This window comes from Rhyacophila brunnea, unplaced genomic scaffold (genome assembly GCF_057557595.1).
Source record: "Rhyacophila brunnea isolate RB1 unplaced genomic scaffold, BYU_Rbru_1.0 scaffold_23, whole genome shotgun sequence".
Classification (NCBI taxonomy): domain Eukaryota; kingdom Metazoa; phylum Arthropoda; class Insecta; order Trichoptera; family Rhyacophilidae; genus Rhyacophila; species Rhyacophila brunnea.
In genome coordinates this window covers 27,078,364-27,102,220 of record NW_028232893.1, presented here as the reverse complement: position 1 = coordinate 27,102,220, position 23,857 = coordinate 27,078,364, and the positions used below count along the sequence as shown (strand labels likewise).

Genomic DNA, 23,857 nt, shown 5'->3' with positions numbered 1-23,857 from the left:
CCTTATCAATCATTCTTGAATCTGCAACGCCTCACTACAAGTCTCCACTTCCTACGATCACGTCAAACGATCATTAAACTGTCCCGTCTAATACGGGCTTATGAACGTGAATTATTTCATAAATTAACTTGGTCTTTGCAGACAAATGAATACGATATTACAATCAGAACACGATGCTAATGTATTCTTTTAATACTTTTAGCCATCTTTGAGTAGAATTGAATTCATTTTCAGTTAAGTCTGTTTTGTATGAAAAGTTATTTCGGAAGAAATCCGTAATCTAATCCACTATTATTAGTTGCTAGGAAATTATGAATATATACGTGCGTTACTATGGAAGTTAATATGAGTGTCAAAATGACATTTCAGTAATATTTCTATCAAATACATTTTTTTTGATCGTTTAAGCTAGTCAAGTCAAGCTTATATGATTCAACAGAAAATTTATCTTGTAATTATTATAAAATACCCTTAAAATTACATAACTATGTATTTATATATTTATCTGTGTAAATATTTTCGGAAAATTATCGAACGCTTTGGTGAGTAAAATTTCTATCACTGAAGATACGCAAAAACTACTAGAATCAAGCCCTGAACCAACACGAACCATAAATGCGAATGAGAAAGCATTCGGCATGCTTATATCTCCGTAATATGCGTTAGAGTAAAATAGAATTTCTATGGCTGAATTAAATATTTTTTGGAAACGTTGCCGGTAAATATTGTTTTGAATGATTACATTGATTTAAAAACTGCGAGCACGTATTGCTGAAATTTATTATTTTTGTATTAAATAATATAAAGTTAGTGGTAATTATGTTTAGTTAATTTATTAGAAAATATGGTTAAATATTATGTTGTGTTTAAATTTGGTAAGCAACATGATGGTATAGCGTTTCATAGCTAAGTTTATAATAATAATATTGAGTTTCTACTGTGCGTTATATGCAAAAAACACGGCTCCATTTTGCCGAACAATAGCCACTCTCTTTATATTATTACTCTAACACTAGAATAGAACTCCATGAAGTACTTATACAAGGCACTCTTGTCAGGAAGTTCTCAAAATCTACGCAGATTTTACAAACTCACACTTTTAATTAGTGTAACATGTAACAATAACTTTGTGTCGATAAATTTTATTTAACATTGTCTAATTTGTCTTCTTCTTTTGTTATAGACGATACTGAACTCCATGCACAAGTACCAGCCCCGGTTTCACCTCGTCAGAGCGAACGACATCCTCAAGTTACCCTACTCTACATTCAGGACTTACGTCTTCAAGGAAACTGAATTCATCGCAGTAACCGCCTATCAAAACGAAAAGGTAAGAACAGTTTCTAATAATTCAGGCACCGCTGTGCATAATGGATTACAAACATCGATTTAAAAAATCTACCTTAATTTTGGTACACAAATTGGTAATTATGGCTCACGTTATGCCGTGTCAACTCTGGCAACAAGTTGCTGGTAACCTCATTAAATTTCACAATTTTTTTTGACCAAAAATTATTTTAATCGAAATTTAATGAGTTGCCAGCAACTTGTTACCAGTGTGGACACGGCATAATGTTTATAACTAAAAAAATCATTGACGTACAATGTACCTACTGGTATCAGTGGCGAGGGGTGGAGGTAGCCTGTTAAGATTCGACATAAAACTTTGTCAGTCATACTTATATGTTTTTATTGAACTATGAATACAATTATTGACACCCACGGTGGCCGCACGGCTTAAGCGTTGGACTATCAAGCCATGGGTCCCAGGTTCAAATCCTGGGTCTGGAAATTACACATATTGTTTTTCAATTTGTGTGTAAGTCAGGGTATGGACCTAATAGGTTGAGCAAGTGGCTGACATCCATTTCTCGTAAAAAACAAAATATGTTAATACAAACCTCTACTCTGTGGAGGCCCATACGATCCTATTAGGATCGGACATGGTCGGAGAGATGAATACAATTTTCAGATTGTACAGGTTAGTTTTTAAAATTCAATTAAGACATGCCTAAAACTAAACATAATAGTTTAGTAAATTATACACCCACGATGGCCGAGTGGCTTAAATGCCGGCCTATAGAGTCGAGGGTCCCAGGTTCGAATCCTGGGTCTGGCTAGTACACATATTGTTTTTCAATTTGTGTATGAGTCAGAGTATGGACCTAATAGGTTGAGCAAGTGGCTGACATCCATTTCTCGTAAAAAAAAACAAAAATCTGTCAATACAAACCTCCACTTTGTGGAGGCCCATATGATCCTATTAGGATCGGACATGGTCGAAAGAAGAAAGAAATTATACTATGGGCGATCCGACAAAAATAGTGCACTTTTTTCAGTCATACTTATTTCTTTTCGTTGAATTAAGAATAGGTACATATTACAGATGGTGTTGATTAGTTGTTATAAATTCATTAACCCCCGCCTAAACCAAACCGCAATCGATACAAAATATTCTTCTATCCATAAAGTATCTAAATAAATGTATAATTTAATGGCATAATGTTAGATATTTTATAGATAAACGAATATTTTTTGGCTATTATCTACATATTTATTGAATTTTAAAAACTAACCTGCACCGTTTGCAAATTGTATTCGTAGTTAAATGAATACAAATAAGTATGACTGACAAAGTTTAGTGTGCACTATTAATGTCGTTACATGTTAAACTAAAAATTATAATATATATTAATTTTACAAAAGGATTATTAAATATAATATATGTTTATACTTAATATTATTATTTGCAGATAACACAGCTGAAGATAGACAACAATCCGTTTGCGAAAGGTTTCAGAGATACAGGAGCAGGGAAAAGAGAGAAAAAGTAAGAACACCTTTAATATTCATTACGATCGTTATACATAAAATTCGACAAGCAGCGTCTGCGATCCTAACGGTTGTGCATTGCAAAACAATATTATTATCAAGGTCACCTCACGCTAAGTAGGTACTTAAACGTACCTAATAATATGTGTGTTTGTCATAATTTTGTGTCAAAGTCATAGTAATTAAAATAATATACCTATTTAAAAAAATACTGGTGCATAAGTACCTACAACCATTATGTAATGTTATTGATGTGTGTAGTATGTTTTTTATTTATTAAAATAGAATCACTTCCGGTTTAGTATTTATCCAGAGTTCACAGAAATTAATCAACAATAACAGAGAATTATACTTCAAACGGTACACGAAAACAGATAAGATGACTCGCTTGACCAAACAACCAGATGAACTTGCCAAACTAGAAACCACAATTATCACTAGAAATGAATCTTGCTTAGTGTAAGGTGCTTAGTTTCAAAATAGAGTATCTGTATAATCAAAAGGGTCAGAGCTAATCAGACTAAGCTGACTGGCTGTTAGACTACCTAGGTTCCCACCACCACCCGTCATGTATGTAGGATATTCATGGCCGCCTTCCATGACACTATAAACGTGTCTGAAACAAGATATTTTAAGTGCTCATTCCGTCCCGAGACTGAGCCGCACGGGCATGAGCCCCACATCTTGAAGCGGGTCCCCAGGCTAGGATCTTTGGTGGGCCCCCCTACCTATCGCTAAGGATAAAGGCTCTACAGTAGCGTTTTCCAAATGGTGTAGAGGTAAAATTAATGTGTAGTTATATTTAGTGTTTTATTGTATATAATACATCCATTTGAATTATGGAGATGTCGAGTATTGATACACAATTAAAAATAGTAGGTATCGTAGAACCACATAATTTAAAATTATAATACTGCTGAAGGAAGACTTTTTTAACTATTAAATTTAATTTGTGATGTGTGTTGTTTATCTCACTTATCTGGTCGACTCGCCTCGATGATACTGATGCTACAACCATGCAGCATAGCGCTTAAAGAAGGAAGTTAAAAATTACGGAGATAACATAGAGTTAATTTCTTATCCGTCTAGGTACATAGCGCTTGTGGCGTCCAGTCAATGAGCCGCGCCATTTATGGGTCTCTTTTCAAAGTCACACCGCTTAGTATAGGCACTTAGCTGGAACATAGACTTATTTTACTTAGATTTGTTTTAATATGATAAAAGTCTAAATATTATAAAGTTTCAATATAGATGTTGTAAATAGGTGTAGGCTGTAGGTAGACTATGAGAGGGATTTTTTTTATAAAATTTATTGTGGCAATAAAAACATAACACAAAAGAAAAACAAAGCTCCAAATTCAGCCAATCTGCGACGCTTCTTTCACAAACTGTCGCCGGAACGATAAATATATCTTTAGCCGAACAAAAACGAGAAAAAAAAACATAATGAATACACTTCCGGAAAAAACTCTTTCAGTGAAAAAAAAAACCTAACAATCGGAAAACGAAACAAAACAATACATTAAAAAAATGCCAGGGAGACAGGGGAAATATAGACCAGGGAAAATATAAAAAAAAGCAAATACAATGAGTGAACTCTGGCAACTTCGTTTGTTCGCCGGTTGACAGATAAAATGTCGCCCGAAGGGGGGTGCGCACTTTTTTAACAGCCTGTTTATTTGGATGTGACCGTGGTATAGAAAAAAATTGGGATATAAACCTATATATTATTTTTCTTCTAGTGTTGAAATCGATCAAAATACATCCCATCGGACATGTTTACCATAAAGCATCTTGAATTGAAATGAAAAAAAAAACATGAATTCAAGAATGAAAACTTAACCTAACCTAACCTAACAAATAATCCAGTATATCGGTATTTTCAAAATTTGTTTGCTACTGGCGTCCTGTAAAGTGTAAACCGACAAGAACAGTGTTTTATTTAGACATGAATTTTATGTCAGTACTTTACGACCCAAAGAGGTTGGACGGTTTTTAATATACGGTCATATATTTTCAATATAACATTTCATGGTGAAGTATGATACGGCGAACTGCATACGTACAATTTTCCGGACACGACTATAAAGTGTATAAAATTTCCAATTTATTAATCTTTCACTATCATAATTATATAAGTAAGTATAGAATGTCAATTTTAATACTAACCAAGAAATTTGTTACAGTTGAAAGTTGTCAAAACAGTTTTTTCTCATTTTTTTACGACAAAGACAAGTCTGACTAAAGACTGTCTTGACTAGGTATGGTGTGCGCTGGGCCTAAGCCTTTTTCATGTCAGTAGGTACTTTACGACCCAGAGAGGTTGGATGGTCTTTAATATACGATTATATAATATTTCCGATATAACATTTCACGGTGAAGTGTGATACGGCAAACTGCATACGAACAAGTTTCCGGACACGACTATAAAGTGTATCAAATTTCCAATTTATTAATCTTTCACTATAATAATTATATAAGTAAGTATAGAATGTCCATTTTAATACTAACCAAAAAATTTGTCACAGTTGAAAGTTGTCAAAACAGTTTCTTCTCATTTTTTTTTACGACAAAGACAAGTCTGACTAAAGACTGTCTTGACAAGGTATGGTGTGCGCTGGGTCTAAGCCTTTTTCATATATAACGTCGTGTCGCATATTATTCAATGAATGTATACAATATCGATACTACGTAGGTATGCTATGAATAATTTACATACTTATCGATTCATTCATAAATATTCACAATAGAAAAGTATGCTTTGACGCAATCTGCATACATACTAATGTATTTTTTTCTGCCTGGGCGAGTTCTAGAAATGTGAAAATCGCTGGTCACCCTAGCGTGGCGACATTTTCTCGCAAACATATTTGAATTTAAATGGAATGCTTTTGACCCGCGCTCTTCCCGCCAAAAGTTTGCAAACATCAAAAGGACAATGCGGAAAATCGCGGAAAATATTTTGTTTTTTGAATTCCCGCCTGTATTCAAATTCAATTCGCTTTTGTTTAGAACTTGGTCACTTAGTATGTGGGATGGTTAAGCAATTAACTGAAACACGATGATATAAACATATCGAAGACTATTAAGAAACACTTTTCAATATAGACGGAATTTAAATATAAGAAAGTGAAGTTAAATAATTACAAGATAATTTTTTTTTTATATACAACGTTTTTAAATTCTGTTGAACCATATAAACTTGACTCGACTAGCTTAAACGATCAAAAAAAAAAAATTGACATGTCATATTGATTTCCATAGTAACGCACGTATATATTAATAATTTAGTTGCTAGGACCACCCCCTTAGCATACCAATAATAGTGGATTGGATTACGGATTTCTTCCGAAATAACTTTTCATACAAAACAGAATTAACCGAAAATGAATTCAATTCTACTTAAAGATGTCGAAAAGTATTAAAAGAATGCATTGGCATCGTGTTCTGATATATTCTAAAAGTTTCAAATGTCTAGCTAGTCGGGAAGTTAGTTAAACATCGATTGCAAGATTTTTTACTGGATAAACAACCACCGGACAAATAAGAATACGAGCTAATAAAAACGTTGTAAAAAATAGACAATAAGGTTATTTGAATCAGCAATTCAATTGTGGCTAACTTCACACTAGGTATTAGATATCTCAAAAGTACAGCAATTAATGGCTTCACACAAAACAATCAATTTTGCAAATTATTACATGAATGTGTTGATGTTATTTAAATATACTCACCAACTTAAATTTGTTACGTATGAATGGAATTGTTTTATTTTATTACTATAATATAATATGTTGACCATTTCAATCATGAAACACGGCCGCTTGTACCAAATCAAAGCATTTAATTGTAACTTAAATGTGGCGATAATTTCCTATAAAAATACAGAATGTGTCAATTATTGTGGACAGCCAAAAGGGTAGAACTAGTATTTAGAATATTTAAATGAACAATCATAAAAAATGCATACGGAAAAGTATTCAAATGGCATGTATTACGAGTACCTACCTTACAGTTTTGTATGTTGTTATACTTATACTATATGTAATATAGGTACGACTAAAAATATAATTATTATACTAACGTATAGTGGCTGTCCATTTGGATCGACCATTTGGGGGTGGTCCTCATAATCTAGTGCGTAAGACACTGGTCTTTCATTCGAGGGTTCTGGGTTCGATACCCGGTGAGGTGATTATATATGATTTCTGAAAGCCAGGGTGTTTATGATTGTTCCACTTCTATTACCAAGGAACTCAGAAATAATGGGAACTTAAATACCTAACGGGTAAGGAGAAGCAGGTAACCGATCTTGAGTAAGGAAGAATATGGGATAAATTTAAACACGTGTCAAGAATATGTCATACGTCGAATACTGATGACTGCTCTCGGTTTATGCATTGACATTCATTTAATATTGGTGTATTACACACACTATTGCACGTCTATAATCAGTGACGACCCGTGGGGGTAGGCAAATTGAGTGTCGCTTGGAGGCGGCAGTTGCACGAAGGGCGGCAAATCGAGGAGAATCATTAGGTATATATATATAGAAATAGGTACCTAAACTTAGTAATAACGAGAATAGAATATCTTTTCATTAAAAAAATGAGCTCACCGGATGGAAACAAAATGTATTAATTAACATGAAAGGTTTAACAGGAATGTAATTTTTTGTCGAGATTGCGATGTCTAGTTTACTTCCGTTATTCTTGGACGTCACGTCCTTGATGACCAGCAATGACACGTGCAGATTTTCGAATTATATTTTAATTATAGATAGGTACATAATAACCTAATAAATTTATACAAATATTTTTGCCAGTCACTCACAAGTTTTGAAAGGTGTCAGTTTTTAAATGTATCTGAAACCATAGACCAGCAATATTATCTACTGTAGTAGAGATGGCATTTAAATCAAATTTAGCGGTATATATTTTGTTACTAATGTATCCATACAACACATTTCTTAGATATTGCAGTCATGAAAGGATGGTAAAAAATAATGTATAAAAATGGGGCGCCATATTGGAGCTGCTTAAGGGCGGCATTGTGTGTAGGGACGTCACAGTCTATAATGCGTTATTGCGACACTCACACATTCAAAACCCTGCGTCAAAATTTACTGTTTGGTATAAGTAATATAGTCTATCGGAATTCTATTTATTATCATTATGTTCTATTTCTATCACTAACTACACCATGTACTGTTTTATTACACTACTGTACTGTCATGGGCATCATGGCATGTTGTAGTGTTATAGAGAATATATCATATTATTATAAAATATACCTATGAATATTATCAATGATTGACCAATGGATAATGATAGATGCATATTATTATTGTTTCAGTTACCCACATTCTTTCAATATGTACTAAAGTTAATTTACTTAGAATATCTTGATCTCACTCACTATAATATGTTTCTTTTTAATAACTACATAATAATATGATAAATTTGTTTCTCTACAACTTTTAGTTTGACAAAAGGTTCCTATGTAGTAAATACTTTGTAGTATTTCCACTTCAATTCAACGTGGGCATGTATTTAAAAACTTTATCCGACTGCCTTAACCTAAAAGTCCTAAACCTTGCATTTTCAACGTAAAACAAAAGAAAAGAAAAATTCTCTCGTACGCTTTTCTATTTATACGCAAACTTTTCCCGCGTTTTAGCGCCAAGAATAACTGACCGTCAAAATGGCGCTGGTTCGCGTTCACGGAATGGTCGCGCCGGAAGCGTGGAACGCATTTTAACATTTGAATTGTGGCGGCAACCGGAAGCGCCTTTGTAGCCCCAAGATCCGGCGGGAAAATCCCCGTTTCCTTCCGAGTAGCCGCTTTTTTTCATAGCGCCCCGTTCTAACAACAAGGGTATGCAAACTAAGAGTCGTTACATTAAAATAATAACTTCATTTGTACAATAAGAATGAATAATCAGGTAGATAAATAAATATGTGAATATTTTATAAACCTAAAATATCATCAGTCGACAGTTGGGAAAAACCATTAATTTCGCTGTGCGAGCTAAAAAAATATCAATTTTTTTTTACCTATGTGGACTATGAAATTAGATTTTTTTTAGGTGGGTAAAATAATGGTCTCAGAAAACATAATTGGCAAACATTCCAGTAACATACCTATTAGAAAAAAATCTTTAAAACATGTGGAACCGGGTGGGACTCAAACACCATCGGATTCCAGTCAATGTGTTTTACCTCTATAGCCATCTACTCCTTACCAGTTTTCCAAATAACATGAAACATGCGTTCGTAGGTGGGTACATCATGATGCAATAAAACTGACATCATTCTACATAGGTAGAGTATAATAATATGCTTTATAACTTTGCACTCCGGCTCTAGGATGAAAAGGATGTAATATATTCTAAAAATATAATTTTTACATATATTATCTGTTTATTTATCTATTACTACATATATTATTAATACAAGTAAATTTCATTTGATCTCATTTTATGCGAGGTAATCAGGAAAATGGGCGTATCAGTATTAATTAGTAAAGAGTGCAAAAAAATGTAAAGTTATAAAACACAATATACTCTATCTAGCATTGATTCTAGATCATTGAGTAATGATCAGAACCGGTTTCGTCCGCTTTCATTTAACACTCTCAACTGATACAACATATACAATTTCATAGCTATTAATATAAAGCAAAGAGATAATGTTTTATTGACAATGATTAAATACAATATTCAAGATTGCGGCGGCTCTTTTGGTGTAGTGCGTAAGGCGCTGGCCTTCCGCCCGAGAGTTCTGGGTTAGATTCCCGGTGAGGACACAATATTTATGTGTTTTTCTCAAAGCCTGGGTGTTTGTGATTGTTCAAAATTACTAACAACCACCTTGTACAAAAAAGCAATGACATGGTTATTAATAAATCTAAAAAAAATAATTTTCAAAATCAATTTTCAAATGTTGTCGATTCGACTTTTTGACAAAATGAAAAAAAGCGATATTTTTATAGCCCTTTCGTAAAATAATTTTATTTTAATGAATACCTACTGTATTTCTTCGCAAAGCATTTACAGTTACATCCTAAAAAACTGACATAGATTGTACTGAGTTTATATAATATTGAGATAATTGGTTATTTCAAATCGTAGAGGGCTTTTGTAGACGGTCAACGTCCAGCAGGCTAATTTTAACATGTCACTTAACACCAAAAAAGAGCTAATTGTATTTTACATTTACCACTTTACGGATTCTGACGGTTAATTATGTAAAAAATTAACCGTCTGAACTGTCAAATACTATCAAAGAACTGCCAATATTTCATCAAATCAAATCAAATTTCAAATCAAATCAAATTTATTTATTTTACATATAATGAACATAACAAATTATAAATTCAACGCGTTCACGACATGACATAAAATAAGTGTTAATAATTTAAAAAAAATATAGAGAATAAGTAATAAAATAAGAAATGAAATAAGTAACAAAATAAAAGTAGATGGAAGCACACAGAGTGAACTTTGATAGACCCAATCTTAAAAACTTATAAAACAACGTCCACCTAAATTCACCCTCACGTAAGTGGAATATATCAATATCCGAAGCGATTTCATTAAACATGATTACTGCCCTCCCAATTGGCATTACTAATAGCAGGTTAGTTCTGCACCGTGGGAGAACAAACAACGGATGCCCTCGATTCCTAAGGTAATTATCAGAGACACACAACCCAACACCACCAAGAATGGCAGAGTTCACATTTACGCCGCGCATAAGTCTGAAAACATATGTAGCTAAATAAAGATACCTTCTAAATTTTAAGCTACAGTATGTAAGCATCCCTAAGAGAAAATCAGTCGGATAGAGCCACGGATAATATCCATATAGCCGAAAATAAAGGAGTCTTAAAAATTTCTTTTGGACTCTCCACCATAAGGCCATACTTCAACTGATGCGGGGCCCAAACGATAGACCCACTCTCAAGTCTGCTTCTAACTAAGGAGTTACAGATAAATTTTAGTATCGTAACATCCGATAGTAACGTACAATTTATGCAACATGAATGAAAGCACTAAATTTCTTCACGCAGCATATACCCTTGCAATGTTTTGTCACTCTTACTTTTGACATAAGTACATTTTACATTATTATTTTATTACCCGTACGCAAATTCACGACAATAGAAACTACCCTAAATATTTTGGTTTAGTCCCTTGCGAATACTTTGAATCTATTCGCATTCAATTATCACCCCTTTGCATCCCTTCTGCGTGATAATTTAGACACCCCCTGCGGTGCAATTTTGTATTTGAACACTTTAAAATGATACAGTATTATGAAGTGCATTAAAATTCATGTACATTTTAATCAGATTATTTCTTAGAATGATATTTTACCGTTCCGTGCTTATCATTAGGACTATGCTTTCCGACTTTATTATAATATTATGTATTTCTTGCATCAACAAAGGTTTGGAGCGTTTCTCAGTAGGATTATTGAGTTCATCTCTACAGACACTCATATAAAATACTGTCTACAAAATTCAGAAAATGTTTAATTAAAATCAGTGAAGTGAATCTATTTCACAGATTACTTACTTACCGTGCCTTTAGTAGGTCCTCTTCAAACTAGAATAGCCCATCATATAACGATACCTCTTCACCAGTTAACATACTATACCTTTTCAGTTTTTTCTAGTATCTTGAAAATCAATTCTTAGCCTACTGAATGCTTAGTAGACTCCAAAATATAATTAAAGAGTTGAAAGTCCATAGGGTCTAAATGGCAAAAATTCTATAACAAGTTTTTTTACTTCAATACAATCTATATGCCAAGCCTAATGATATGCAGCGCATCTATTCTATACACAAGACTGCTTTCGGCCGCTATTTAGGGTAGGAAAGTATCCAAGTATTAGCACGTATTGTAACAATTAGGCACAATAAGTTAGTTGTAATTGTTACAATAAGTGCTATGTTTTAAGAGCACCTCTCTTGGCTGTGATAAATTTTAGAGTGAGATAGACAGTTTTGACAGTTCAGACGGCTAACTTTTTATAATTGTTAGTTAATTAGTTAGCTGCCATGAAGGCCGAAAGCAGTCTTGCGTATAGAATAGATACGCTGAACGGTCTAAGCTACTAATTCTACCATTTTTGTCACACAAATACATTGAAATATTGGCGGGGTCTATGTACCTCTACACACATACATAGAACATTTCAATATTGTCCATGTTTAAATATTTTATTCTTCCTTTATTTATTTTATCTTTAGAATTATGTAAACTTATCATACTATACTGATGTTCTTCTGTAACTTTGTAAAAATAAAAATGTAAGTTTCCATATGTATGTTTTTATTTTTTTTTCGTTACCTATATCTCAGTTTCACATTTTTGGCACTTAGACCATATAGACTTTCAACTCTTCAATTAGTGTTTCGGTGATAGCCCTTTTGTTGACTCTATCCAATCGTATTGTATTTCGATTTTCGGAAATATCAGAGACTATTTTCTATTTATCCATTCTCACAGTTAGCAGGTACTTTTTAATGAATAAACAATGTAGGAATAACGGACGAGAGAGGGTGATATCATAATTAGAATCTGAATAATATTTAGATCCTAATTAATTATGTTATTATATTAATTAATCTCTATATTATATAATGAACATAATTATATATTTCCTGATGTTTGTCTATCATTACCTCCAACACACATAGATTAGTATGACAATACAAACAGTCTGACACATCTTTCATTATTTAGTTGAGTATTCTTGTATGTTAGGCTACTGATTCGTCTATAATATTCATTATAATTAATCTAAGGGTGGTCACAATTACCCTAAGTATATTCATAATCATTCATATGAATATAGCATTGTAAAATCTGGTGTAAAGTATACATAATATTTAAAACGGTATCGCGCACATCCACATATATCACTATGCTAAAGGGGTCATACTTAATTGCGACAAATTTTAACTAATGGCTTTTAATAACGCTTTCAAAATTGCGCTACTATTGGCGATCGGCTTTTGTATTTTAAATCAAAGTAGTTATTACTTGAATTAGGTACTAACCGACGTCACGGATCACTCCAAGATTTTTCGTTGTAACTTACTTGAACTTGCTAATAATTTTTAAATCACAAGATTTAAGAATATAATATTCTAATATACATCATTTTGTGTATAGTATTCAATATTTATTTTTTCGACCATGTCCGATCCTCATAGGATCATATGGGCCTCCACAGAGTAGAGGTTTGTATTAACATATTTTGTTTTTTACGAGAAATGGATGTCAGCCACTTGCTCAACCTATTAGGTCCACACCCTGACTCACACACAAATTGAAAAACAATATGTGTACTTGCCAGACCCAGGATTCGAACCAGAGACCCACGGCGTGATAGTCCAACGCTTATGCTGCCAGAATCCGTATCAACTAAACTTTGCTATTCATTAAAAAACCAAAATCAAAATATGATTACAAACTATTGATGAGACCAGACCTTGAAAAATGTGGATCAAAATTTTGTGTTATAAGATAGTTTGCTGATATTTAAAAAAAAAAATACTAAGAAGGCGTAGGTTTTTAAGAACTGATTGAACTAATGGATTCAAAACGCTTCTTGAACTTCTGCAGAAACGTTAACGAAAGAAAATTGACTGCCCTTTAGGTTTAGAAGGACATTAGCATTGCGGAGACGGTCCCTACTTACGGGCGTCTCGGGCGTCGCATTTGGGCGCCCTTTGCGTCGACGCCCGGGCGTCTGCGCCCTGTCATTAGCCGACCGACACTTAGCGGGCGGCCGGCGACGCCGAATATTGCGCGGGAAATATATTTTAAATTCGATAATCCGCCATTGGTAGGGTACTAACCTTAATGCCATAAAGAATTATTAAATTTCATTTTTCAATTTGCAATTTGTACAGAGGCATAGTAAAGTTATTAACTATATCGCACACTATCATCGTAAGCAATAATATCGTATAAGAAATTGTTGTGCCTATTAAAACACTGAATGGTGATATCAAGTTTTTTTTAGTTTAAGTACCTAGTTGAATTAGTAACTTTATAATATAAGAACATATTTTACTGTTGGTGAAAAGACAATATAATATCAATATAACCTACAAACACTAATTTTATTAAGTACTAGCTGAAGTGCCCGGCTTCGCACAGGGTCGCTTCGTGGTTATATTTATCTTAGATATTTAAAAAATAATAAGAGGTAATTATTTTTTTAATATTAAAATATCTGTGTAATACATACGGCAATATGAAAATAATTCTAATACGAGTAAAGGTCAAACAAAAGAATTGACAATGACAAAATGCATCACGTTAGCCGGCTCTCACATCAAAACTCGTCGCGTGTGCAGCACAGCCATAAAAGAAACCTTACGAGAACTGAGATCCAGTATTGCTTGTGAAGACCGCTCACATCTACACAGCGACTGTCGCGCGTAGCTTTCGAAACGTATATTTGAATGCGGTGATCGGTGACCCGGTATAAAAATGACCAATTCGTAGATGTTTGTATGCGACTTCGACTTTTCGACTCGGAGCCCGAGAAGGGTGCAACTTGTCGACTGCAACAGCAGAAGTTTTTTCAAACGAAACGGTCGCATTCGACCAATCTGCGGAGCTCCATTTGGCAACGTGTGTTTTGGGAACGAAGATGACGTCAGATCGATGTATTCAACATGAGCCGGCTTATGTGTCTCGGGATACGCTTGATTTATTTCGGGTATGGCGATTAGAAAATGGTTTTACACATTTTTTAAGAGTCCATAAATATCTCAATACACTATGGCAATTTAAAACAAATTTAAACATATTATGAATGCGTGTCATTTACTAAGTTACAGAGAACACTCACTTAGAAACATTGATTTTGAAATTAGAAACGAAAACCTTTTTATATATTGTAACGTTTCCAATCTAAGCTTTAACTAATATAATGCCCAAAAACCCTACGCCCTGCTATACCGCAAAGTTCATCGCTCCGCGCAGGGCCGGACCGCCCCCGCAGCCGCCGAAATCGCCCGCTTGACATTATTCGGGCCTTTAAAGTTTAACCTTTCGCTGACAGGGGGAGGATTCGGGGCGAATTGAGACCATTTAGGGTTTACTTTATCTATCCGTTTCATTATTATAATGAAGTCGTCGGGGTGGTTTGTGACGTATTACGTGTAACGGGTGGCATAAAATGATAAAAATTTAATAAAAAAATTTATACCAATTTATGTTGTTTTTTGTACACTTTCGGTAATTTCGGAAAAATACGTAGGTAGCAGTAGCGAAGGGTGAAAGTAGGCTGTTAAGATCCACTATAAATAGTGCACATTGAACTTTGTTAGCCATACGTATTTGTTTATATTAGACTTGTTTTTATTGGTGTTGGTTACTTTTTAAAAATCAATCAAACCCTGCCTAAACCAAACCATAATAGTTTTGATATACATTGGTCAATACGACAAAATTGTGCACACTTTTTCATTCGTGCTTATTTGTTTTCATTGGAATAAAAATACATATTTTATTACACATATTGTGGTTCATTTTTTAAATTCATTAAGCCCTGCCTAACTAAACTATAATAGATAAAAAATATTATTCTATCTATAAAATATCCAAAGATATGTTTGCATAATTTTAGATATTTTATAGATAGACGAGTATTTTTTGGCTATTATTTATTATGGCTTGGTTTCGCAGGGTTTAAGGCCATGCATTAGTTGAGGCACGGTCTAAAAAGATCGTTGCTAGGCGATGTGCGGATTGCGGGTCGCGGGTGAAAATGACGCCTGTCAAACGAAATATTATTTCTCATATAAATCCAACATACGTCCATTTTATGTTCTGTTTATTATTCTATTAGTATCAATAATAATATATTCATTGACATGTTTGCTTTTTAAAGTAAATGGGTAAAGTTTTTAGTCATCTTTACACGATTTTAGAATTAATTGGCCCGTCGCCATCACCCAGCAAAGTGACGTGCGTCCGAATCCACGTTCTCTCAAGGAATGCGAAGCAAGTACAAATTTTCGTCGCGCGTACAGTTGAACATTATTTGGCGTTTCACTGATGCGTCACCTTAATTGAATTTTAAATAATTACAAGATAAAAAGAACTTTTTATATACCACGTTTTTAAATTCTGTTGAATCATATAAACTTGACAATTATATATATTAATAAATACTTTATTTTTTTATTTTTTTGATGAATGGGATGATCAACTTGAAAGAAAATGATCAAATGCGTAATGAAGAGAGCAGTTTTAAGAAATTTTCAAACATTTATTAATTGAATAACATTATGTGTTTTTAAAACTTGTACTTAATATGAAGTAAAAAACAAACAAACAAAAAACAAGAAAGCGAGTCAATTCTTTTTTTCAAAATCGTCTAACGCCGTTACGCAAAGCAAGCATTGAATTCGATCGAAGCGCCACCTTGCGGATGTTTTCCGATCTAACTTTCCATACAAAACAGAATCAACTTATAATGAATTCAATTCTGCTTAAAGATGGCTGAAAGTATTAAAAAAATGCATTGTCATCGTGTTCTGATATATTCTAAAAGTTTCAAAGGTCTAGCTAGTCGGAAAGTTAGTTAAAATTTGATAATAAAAACGTGGTAAAATTAACCAACTCATTTATTTCAATGAAAACAAATGCGTAGCCTACCTACACCCTTCGCCACTGGTACACGACACATCATTCAAACATGTTTTAACATTTTGATTAGGTACTTTGTGATATTTTCTTGGCTCACCCATTCCTGACGGTTAGACCGCAACATTTTAAAACAGTTCAAAGTGACAGGGCTCGGTTTTTTTCAACCCCCAAATGGAATTTGGCAACGCTAATTGTCTTTAAAATTCGACAACAGTAGCGCAAGGGATGAAAAGGGGATACGGGGGTCGAAATCCGCATAAATTGCCTAAACCGAGTTGTATTTTTATTTGATACCTACCTATTTGTTTTTTTTTTATAAATTGTGGTGTATTAATATGGTTGAGAAGCTCATCTAGAATCGAAAATTTATACAAATACTTTTCGGCTTTAATCAATATTATTAATTTATTATTATTAAGGCCATGCATTAGTTGAGGCACGGTCTAAAAAGATCGTTGCTAGGCGATGTGCGGATTGCGGGTCGCGGGTGCAAAAGACGCCTGTCAAACGAAATATTATTTCTCATATAAATCCAACATACGTCCATTTTATGTTCTGTTTATTATTCTATTAGTAACAATAATAATATATTCTTTGACATGTTTTCTTTTTAAAGTAAATGGGTAACGTTTTTAGTAATCTTTACACGATTTTAGAATTAATTGGCCCATCGCCATCACGCAGCAAAGTGACGTATGTCTGACTCGACGTTCCCTCAATGAATGCGAAGCGAGTACAAAATTTCGTCGCGCGTACAGTTGAAAATTATTTGGCGTTTCACTGATGCGTCACCTTAAAAAAAAGTAAAATAATTAAAATAATCTGAATTAATTATTTCTTTTATTCAACGATTCACAAGATTTTAAGAATGTACCATTCTAATTATTGAACATACATAATTTTGAAAACACTCATGAGAAAATATAGTCAATAGAAAAAATCTTTTTGAAAAAAGTAAGACATCCGGCAGGAATCGAAACTGCGTTTCTCGGGTATCGCGCCCTGTGCATTACCACTATGCTAAGACTGGCATGATTAATTGCAACAATTAGAATGGTACATTCTTAAAATCTTGTGAATTATTCTTTGAATAAAAGAAACAGTTAATTAAAATTATTAGCAAGTTCGAGTAATAAATACTTTAATTTGGAATACAAAAACCGATCGCCAACCTTAATTCAATTTGGAGAGCGCTTATGAGCACGTATTAAAAAGGCCAATAGTTAAAATTTGACGCAATTAAGCATGGCAGTCGTAGTACAGTGGTAATGCACAGGGCGCGATACACAAGACACGCAGGTTCGATTCCTGCGGGGTGTCTTACTTTTTTCAAAAAGAATTTTTCTAATAGTTACAATATATTTTCTCAAAAGTGTTTCCAAAGTTCCAAAATCTTTATATTTTTTGTTATTTATGTTTGTGTTATTATGTTTGTTGCTCTATTGCCTAAGGTTACAGTAGGTTACAGTAGGTTACAGTAGGTTACAGCAACCCACTTTATATTATAATTTCCATTACATCTCTGTGATAACACTTTAATTTCTCGATGTTCTACTCACTCATCATGATATTACTGCACTTTACACATCTGTCAAACTGTTATGAGAACGTCATTTGTTTTTTTTCTCGACCCAATTAAAATAGAACGATTTTTCAAATTTAGTATTTGCTATGTCCGGAAACTTCTACGTATGCATTTCGCCGTATCAAACTTAACCGTGAAATGTTGTATCAGAAATATATGGCCGTATATTAAAGACCGTCCAACCTCTTTGGGTCGTATATTACTGGCATACGTTTCATGTTTCAAACAAATTTTGAAAATAGCCGATGTACTGGATTATTTGTTAGGTTAGGTTAGGTTAGGTTTTCATTCTTGCATTCATGAATTTTGCCAAAATCAGCTATGGAAATTTAATTTATGTTCATATTGAATCTAATAAAATTGGAAACCGTATAATGTACGATCATCTCTTTCCGATAAGAAAACTGACAGCAAACTGTGCCACGGTGAAATGTTTTACGTACAATTTACATGTCAAAGAATATGTCATACGTCGAATACTGATAACTGCTCTCGGTTTATACATTGACGCTCATTTAATATTGGTGTTTTACACACACTATTGCACGCCTAATGCGTGGTTCATTTTCGTAGGAAACTCACACATTCTAAGCCCTGCGTCAAAATTTACTGTATTAGTATATTCTATAATTATAGCCTATCGGAATCCTATTTATTATCTGTTATGTGTCTTAAATTTAATAATTTGTTTACATTAACTTTGTCAGAGTGTGGAAAGTCGATAAATAATAAAAATAAAATTGGAAACCGTATAATGTACGATAATCTCTTTCCGATAAGAAAGCTCACAGCGAACTGTGCCACGGTGAAATGTTTTACGGACAATTTACATGTAACAAGAATTTGCAATTTAAAGTGTATGTTTAATACGTTTTCCCCTATCTCGCTCCGACTTATTACACATTTTCATGTGTTCTCTCATGCGATATAGATAATTCCCGAAGCTAAGCTAGAGCAAAGAAATGAAACACTCTATTTTACTGCACTTTAAATTCATTAGATGAGTATTGCATTGGGTGCAATAGAATCAACCCTTATTAAAAAATCCATTCTACTGTCTTAGTTGTACTTAGTTGTTTGCGTTTTTTTCCTGTTAAATTTGGCATTGCGCTTCGCATTAAAAAGAGACACAGGGGTAGCACCGATGCATCATTATCAGGAGGGGATCTTCCCTAATCAAAATGCTAATATTGGCTTTTCAAAAAGCCAAATTGAAAAAAATACGTGCGTTGAAAAACTATCCGGAGCGTCGCGACGCGTCGGTACCGATATTTGCACTGTGCATTAAATGGCATGACGTTGTGATTTTTAAACCGTATTGGCTATCACTGCAAATAATCATACGCACATACAATGGCGGGAGAGAGCGAAGTTCGGGTCCGAACTCACCAAGAAATATAATACAAATTATTTAGATATATAATGGTGTATCATTTATCATTTATATTGATCACGACCCGGATGATTTAGTACTTAAACAGAATTCTCAACGGGTGTGGCCCATCTTATTTCGGCGTTCTATAACACACAAGGCCTGAGTCAGTAGAACTCTGAAATAACTATAGACAGATAGAATTACAAATTAAATATCTATTTTTCGTAATGTCAAATTATTGCAAACTCGGTAAAGAGCTGACCACAATAATAAATTCTATATCCATTAGTCAGTCAACCATTGACGCAAACACCAGATAATAGCTGACTCGATTATTTCAATAAAAAGAATATTATTTTGATTGTATAAATAGCGAATAATAATTCATCGGAAATGTCACTCGAATATAAGTTCCCGGCCTGTTAGAATCTCACTCTCTACATCGCTTCGCGTAACATCTCATCCCACCGAGATTCGGACCTCGGAACATTATCATAAGTATTGTAACTGTAACATACTGTTGTACCTATCGTTACATTGCAAATAAAACTCGCTCCAGCATCCATCTTTAACTTATCCATCATCAACTACACCATGGCTACCACAATGATGACCTCCTACATAACCAAAATTTGCTTTAATATTTTGTTACGGCATGTCTAAAATACAAGAGAGTGCGGATGGCATAAACGGACACTAAAGATCTTAAAAACTATGATAACTACTCGTCGATATGACAGGTCATAATAACTCGTAGATGTGTACTTATTTATTATATGAAATCAATAAATACTTTAAAAATAAAGTTTAAATAAAAAATTGTATGTGTGTGTTTTTGGTTGGGGTGTACATTTACCGCATCGCGTGACGGCCCGTCACTGACGGGTGACACCAACCCTAGTTACGCCACTGCTCAGATACATTGGTGATCCTCACACACAATAGAACAATTATAGGGAACATTGTTCAGCACTGCTATCAATAAGCCATAACAACATCCGATTTTGAAACTTATACCTTGTACCAAACCAGCCCATCATTTAATAACAGTCCTCACACTTACAGGCAAGCGATGTTGGCATCATCACGCCAGCCCGGAGACGAGAAGCGAGGATCTAGCGGAGGAGGCGGTGCCCTCAGCAGCAGCGGTGGTGGCCGGGACGACGATGACAGACTCCTGGATGTGGTCGGCCCCGCCTCGAGTCCTCCGCTTCACACGTCGGCTTCCAGCGCGACAACCCCTTCGCAAATCGGATCGCTGTCCTCGTCAATGCACGGCCATGGTCATCTTTCCATGGGTCACGGCCATTCCCATTCAGGTAAATTTAAATATTTTATCATTTAATAGCACTTTTTATCCTTTCACCAGTCGTGACATAATAAGAAAAACCAAATGATTTTCACACATCACCCATGTGTACAGTCCAGTGGCGGAGGGTAGTAGTAGGCTGTTAAGATCCGATATAAATAGTGCACACAAAACTTTGTCAGTCAAACGTATGTGTTTTCATTAAACGGAGACTACAATGTGTAGGTATATAGCGTTTGTTAGTTTTTAAAATTCATTTAAGCCCTGCCTAATCCAAGCCGTTGTAGATAATAGTCAAAAAATATTCATTTATCTATAAAATATCTAAAATATGCCATTGAAATATACATAATTTTATACCTAGAAGAATATTTTTTTTATCGATTATCGTTTGGTTTGGGTAGAGCTTAATGAATTTAAAAAGAAACTAACCAACACCATTTGCCATATTATGTATTATTAATTCAACGAAAACAAATATGTATGACTGAAAAAGTGGGCACTATTTTAGTCAGATCGCCCATAACATACTTAAACTATTGTGGTTTGGTTTAGGCAGGGTTTAATTGAATTTTAAAAACTAACCAACACCATAATATATGTAAATTGTGTTCGTATGTAGTTCAATGAAAATAAATGAGTATGATTGACAAAATTAGTGTGCACTATTTATATCGAATCTTAACAGCCTACCTCCACCCCTTGCCACTGTCACACTCAATGATACTTCCAGAGGGTAGGTATTTTAAATTTAAAATTTAATTTAACATACTTATTTATATCCTTATCATCATTACTCAGGATAGTGATCTCAGAAATTAGAGACGTTTTCAATTTAGAAAATTGAAGCCATTTTTTATTTTTCAGTTTTTCAGTTCACTATCACTATCATTTAAATTTTTTAATTAAAATTTTGAAAACAAAAACATCTATCTATATTCTAAACTCTAAAGGAATATGTAGGTATATTGTAAAGTAAATAAAATCAGATATCAAGTATATTTTATTCATCGTTTACTTAGTTGAAAATGTTAAAATAATAATCTAACGTTTACTATCAGTCAATTTTTAGCATATGTACCTACTAGTGGTGAAGGGTGGAAGTAGGCTGTTAAGATCCAACATAAATAGTGCACACTAAACTTTCTCAGTCATGCGAATTTGTTTTGATTGGCCTAAGACTATAATTTACTAATGGTGTTGGGTAGTTTTTAAAATCAATTAAACCCTGCCTAAACCAAACCATAATAGTTTTGGTATATTTTGGGCAATACGATAAAATTGAGCACACTTTTTAATATTCTACAATGCTAAAGAATACATACCTATTAAACATATTGTTGGTTCATTTTTTTGTTAATTCATTGCCCTGCCTAAACCAAACTATAATAGATAAAAAATATTATTTATCTATAAAATATTCGAAGTTATGTATGATTTCATATTTTATAGAAAGATAGACAAGTATTTTTTGACTATTATGCATTATGGCTTAATTTTTACAGTGTTTAATTGAATTTTAAAAACTTACCAACACCATCTGTAGTTAATAATTATAGTATTATTTAAATGACAACAAATACGTATGACTGACAAAGTTTAGTGTGTACTATTTATGGCGGACAGTCTACGTCCACCCCTTCTACCTACCTATGTATGTAGGTACCTACATACACATATTATAGATAGGTACCATAGAAAATCGAATTAGTTTGAAAAATTTCATCACCTACCTATTCCTACATAAATAGATTGTCTAAGATAATAATATGTAATATAATATATTTTCCTTCTTCTTATAGGATGGTTCAAGATGTCCAGTGATGGCGAGCGAGGTGGAGGCAGCGACGCAGGAGACGAGAGACGTCGCGACGACCCTGAACGCGAAGGGAGCGACTCTAGCTGCTCTGGAAGTGTCACACTAAGAGACGCTCCGGGACCTTCAAGAGAGTTTCCTTCGCCTGCTCCCAATATATCATTAGGTCCTCCAATTCACCCTCCACCACCGGTCTTACCATATCTTTACCCACCTGGCTTATATCCTCCCGGACATCCCTTCGCCCCGCCAATATCTCTCTTCTCAAATGCACACGCTGCTATGAACCATGGGCTACTGTTCAACGCGCAGTTAGCATTAGCTGCTCAGCACCCAGCGTTGTTCAGCCACTATTCAAACCTCGCACATCCTCATAGTCCTCAATTCGCACCTTCAAATGCTCTCCATCATCAGTTAAAAGCGAGCGCGCATAGATTTACGCCGTACACACTGCCGCAGACGAATTTGGTCGGGAGTTCTCCGCTAGGCTCAGCATTTGAGCAAGTCACTCCTGGAAATTTCGGACACGCCAGAAGTTTAAGCAATTCTCCTTCCGGTAAGAATGGACGATCGGTGTCTCCGCAGGCCAGACCTTCGACGGCGTCCCCACCTCCTCCAGAAGTGTGTCCGCGTAAAGTGCAATCAAACTCTAATGACTTAAAGAATATAGAAAAAATGGTGAACGGTTTAGATGTAAAACAACTAGCGAACTCGAATAGTTCGGACTCTATGATGGTGGTTGATAAATGAGTGGAAGTGGAGGGGGAACGCAGTGTGATTGCAGTGCATTAAGTGCCAAAACCTGGAAACTGAGAATAAGCAATGACGAACAAAAATTATATTATGGTCCCATAGTGCCCATGATTGGTTATCAGCGCTCATTCTTTAGGTCGGCATATCTGTTAACTAAATTATAATCGACCGGTGCGCCCCCGTGATATGTTTTGAAACTATTTTGACGTTTGAAGAAAGACACAATTTTACTATTATTGATATATTTATCATAGAGTTGATTTGACATTTTGGTCGGGTTTTTTAAATAACTGTCGAGTGATCGTTCGTAGGTATATAATTATTATTATGATTATTATAATAATTGTTGTAAATATTCTAAATGTTAAATAAATCCATTGTACAAATGATTTTAAATTGTATTGTATAGAAATAAAATTGCAAATATTATATTATTATCATAAGTATACATACTTTATTATCATTAAAACATAAGTGCTATATTAAAATAATATAAAATCAC

General features: G+C 34.1%; 1 protein-coding gene across 1 annotated transcript in view; it reads left to right on the top strand.

Annotated features, from left to right (window-relative positions):
• The window catches only part of LOC147069782 (optomotor-blind protein-like), a 320,044-nt gene extending 296,692 nt beyond the window's left edge, over positions 1 to 23,352 (top strand). The window contains exons 4-7 of the mRNA XM_085950876.1: positions 1,184 to 1,330; positions 2,754 to 2,830; positions 20,543 to 20,796; positions 22,589 to 23,352. Of these exons, the coding sequence (XP_085807002.1) occupies positions 1,184 to 1,330; positions 2,754 to 2,830; positions 20,543 to 20,796; positions 22,589 to 23,352 (1,242 nt within the window). The remainder of the gene's footprint in view (positions 1 to 1,183; positions 1,331 to 2,753; positions 2,831 to 20,542; positions 20,797 to 22,588) is intronic.
• The last annotated feature ends 505 nt before the right edge of the window (positions 23,353 to 23,857 follow it).